The following is a 2981-nucleotide window of genomic DNA, read 5'->3' on the forward strand; positions in this document are numbered from 1 at the left end:
CTAGGAAGCAATCTGTATAATTTTGTGAGATGATTATGAGACATAAATTCTCTTTAAATATTTTAACGCAATTATACATTTAAAATTTAAATTCGAGATTTCTAATTAAATTAGAATAATCACGAGTCAATTAATTCACGTTAGGTGATGAATTAGAGTAGAATTTGATTGAACTTAATTTTGTAAAATAAAATTTAGTTAAAATTAATTTTAATGTAATTTAATTTATATTTAAAGTTTTTTTAAAAAAAAACAAGAGAGATAACTTTATTGTAAACCTTAGTTTTAAGTATTGATTAAAAAAAAACTCACTTTAAGTGAAGTCAGGCTCAATTCAATGACAAAAGCAATTTACCATATTTCTATAATGGCTAAACCTCAGTTCAGTTTGGATTCTCGGAAGCCAAATGAAAAACCAACTCAAAGGCTCAAAACCAAGTTCCCCGAATAAACTAAAACAAGAGTAAAAGCAAAACCATGATATTTATACTATAGAATCAGCCTCTGTACAACGCGCCACAACCGGCGCAAGTTAAAACTCTTCCATCAAAGTCAGTTCACAAATCATGAATATGTATGTATGTATATCTACCCAATTTACAAAAATTAAAAATCAACGAATCTGAATATAATCAAAATTTTAACGATTGTGATGAACAATCTTGGAAACCCCCAATTTCACCTAACACTACTCCACCCATCCGATTCTGACCAACTCGCCGGCCGATTAACCGTCAAAAGCTGCCGGAGCCGGTCCTCCGGCGAACAGAACCCGTCATCAAAATCCCACTTGTCTTGAAATTCCGGCGAACTGGGAAGCGAATTCGTCACGCTAGAAACCCAATCGGGGAAATCAAAGTGGCTTCTCGGCGACTCATGAACGCGCTTAAATGGAACAGTGCCATCATTAATAAGAAAAGGGTGTTTCAATAGCATTTCTGCGCTCCACCTCTTCTTAGGATCCTTAATAAAACATTTTTCAATAAAATCTTTTCCATCTTCGGACAAATTATTAGGGATCTCGGGAACCTCTTCTCCCACCCCAATTCGAAGCAACAGCGACCACATGCTCGCCCCCTTCTCCACCTGCCACGCCGGTTTCCCGGTCACCATCTCCACAATTGTACATCCCAAAGCCCATATATCGGCCGGCGATTCGCACTCGCCGCCGGTCGCTTGCTCCGGCGACATAAACATCGGAGTCCCCCTGCATTCACTCTTCTCCTGTTTCTGCCCTGCCTCCCTCGCAAGCCCGAAATCCGCAATTTTGATACCTCCGTCCCCGAATACGAGGATGTTCTGCAGCTTTATGTCGCAGTGAACAAACCCGCTTTTGTGCACGTGGCTCAGACCCTCCACGATGGCCCTCGTGTATTCCCGAGCCTCATGCTCGGAAATCTGGCCATCGTGATTCTTCAATTCATCGGCAAGGCTCCCGCCGGCGGCGTATTCGAGGAACAGATTGTAGTACTCAACGCCGTTCTCGAAACTGCAGTCGTCTCCGAAGCAGCGAATTATCCTCGGAGACGACGAACCTAGGCGATCCAGCACGTGTTTCTCGTTTCTTAGCCAGCACGAGGTTTGAGCCTCCGCGGACTTAACGGCGGTTAGAGACGGAAACTGATTCGGATTTGTAGTCGGAATCGCTAAACTAACGGTAGCGAAGCTTCCTCGCCCGAGGGCGTCTCCTCGAACCCAATCCATGTTTCAAATTTCAATTGAACTCTGTTACCAAAAATCAATCACTGCGTTTGAGAGCGTGTTCCTATTTGGCTTTGTCTGAAAGAAAGATAGAAAGAGAGAAGTGAGAAGCCCAAAAACTCAATAAGAAAGAAAGAAAGTGTGAACTGTGGCCACTAAGAATGAGCAACGGTTCTTTATATACGGGAAATATGGTTGATATTCAATGACCTAAGCCTCAAGCTGTCTCGGCAAAATTATTATTAAAAGATATTTAAGAGAAAAAAAAAGGGGCAACGAAAATGCTAAATATTCGTGGGGGTGATTGAAGCATGTGATAGGCGAGGATATTTTTCTCACCAAGTAAGAAGAAGTGTTTTTGTTTTTCCTAATTTGGCTGAACTAGCGTACCACACTCCTGAACGTGGTTGATGAGATGAACGTTTTCGAAAGATCTTTTATGACAGATATCACGCTGCTTCGAAAGTGACGTGTAAATACGCCCGTGTAAAATTTGTAAAATTATGTGTACACTAAATTAACTATTTATGAGGGACTCGTTTGGTGTATGATACGTGTGATTTGAGTAATTATGTCGTTTTACGCATCATATCGGAGTATCTAAGCGTGTATAAGTAGTTTTTTTGGTCGTAGGAAAACTTTTACGCGATTATTAAGCCCTAAATAATACTCCTTCGATTTTTAAATAAGAGTCGTTTAAGGTAAAAAATTAAATAACCACGAAAGTTATAAGTATTTTTTATTTGAAGGGAATTTATAAATATATTTTCCATTTTATCTTTTTTAATTCTTTGTTTTCCACTAAATTCAAGGAATAACTGTCATCAATTCTCTATTTCTACATTTAACGTTTTCAAATTCTCTCTTGAGAAACTAAAATTTCGGGCTTACAGTACAACCTCTCGAATACTCCTTTTTATTGAATTTCCACTGCATCGTACTACTCTTTTTATTTAATACTCCATTATCTCAAATTTCCAGTATCTCTTTGGTTTACTTCTTAACCTCTCATTCTTTATAATTTCGTGAAATCCCTTTGCGTAAACGAACAACCATTCGATCTTTAGCTTGTGCCTTGAATAAAAATCCAGCTTCAGTATTTAACTTTGCCGAAAAAAAATTCACAAGTTGAAGACCATCCCACCCAGAATATATATATGCTGCCACTCAGAATGCTGTCAATAAAACTTAGGAAGAAAAAATTTCAACATCTTTCTAACCACGGTCCAAAATCATTTTTTGAAAATCTTCTTCTGGAAATTTGTTCAAATCAAATCCAC

At 38.6% G+C, this 2981-nt stretch overlaps 1 protein-coding gene across 1 annotated transcript; it reads right to left on the minus strand.

Annotated features, from left to right (window-relative positions):
* Positions 1-464: 464 nt before the first annotated feature.
* On the minus strand, positions 465-2123 carry LOC100799752 (mitogen-activated protein kinase kinase kinase 20). Its single transcript, XM_003524601.5, has one exon. The coding sequence runs from the start codon at positions 1702-1704 to the stop codon at positions 679-681; it is 1026 nt and encodes a 341-aa protein (XP_003524649.1). The 5' UTR covers positions 1705-2123; the 3' UTR covers positions 465-678.
* Positions 2124-2981: the final 858 nt, after the last annotated feature.

The sequence above is a fragment of the Glycine max genome, chromosome 5, assembly GCF_000004515.6.
Source record: "Glycine max cultivar Williams 82 chromosome 5, Glycine_max_v4.0, whole genome shotgun sequence".
NCBI classification, from domain to species: domain Eukaryota; kingdom Viridiplantae; phylum Streptophyta; class Magnoliopsida; order Fabales; family Fabaceae; genus Glycine; species Glycine max.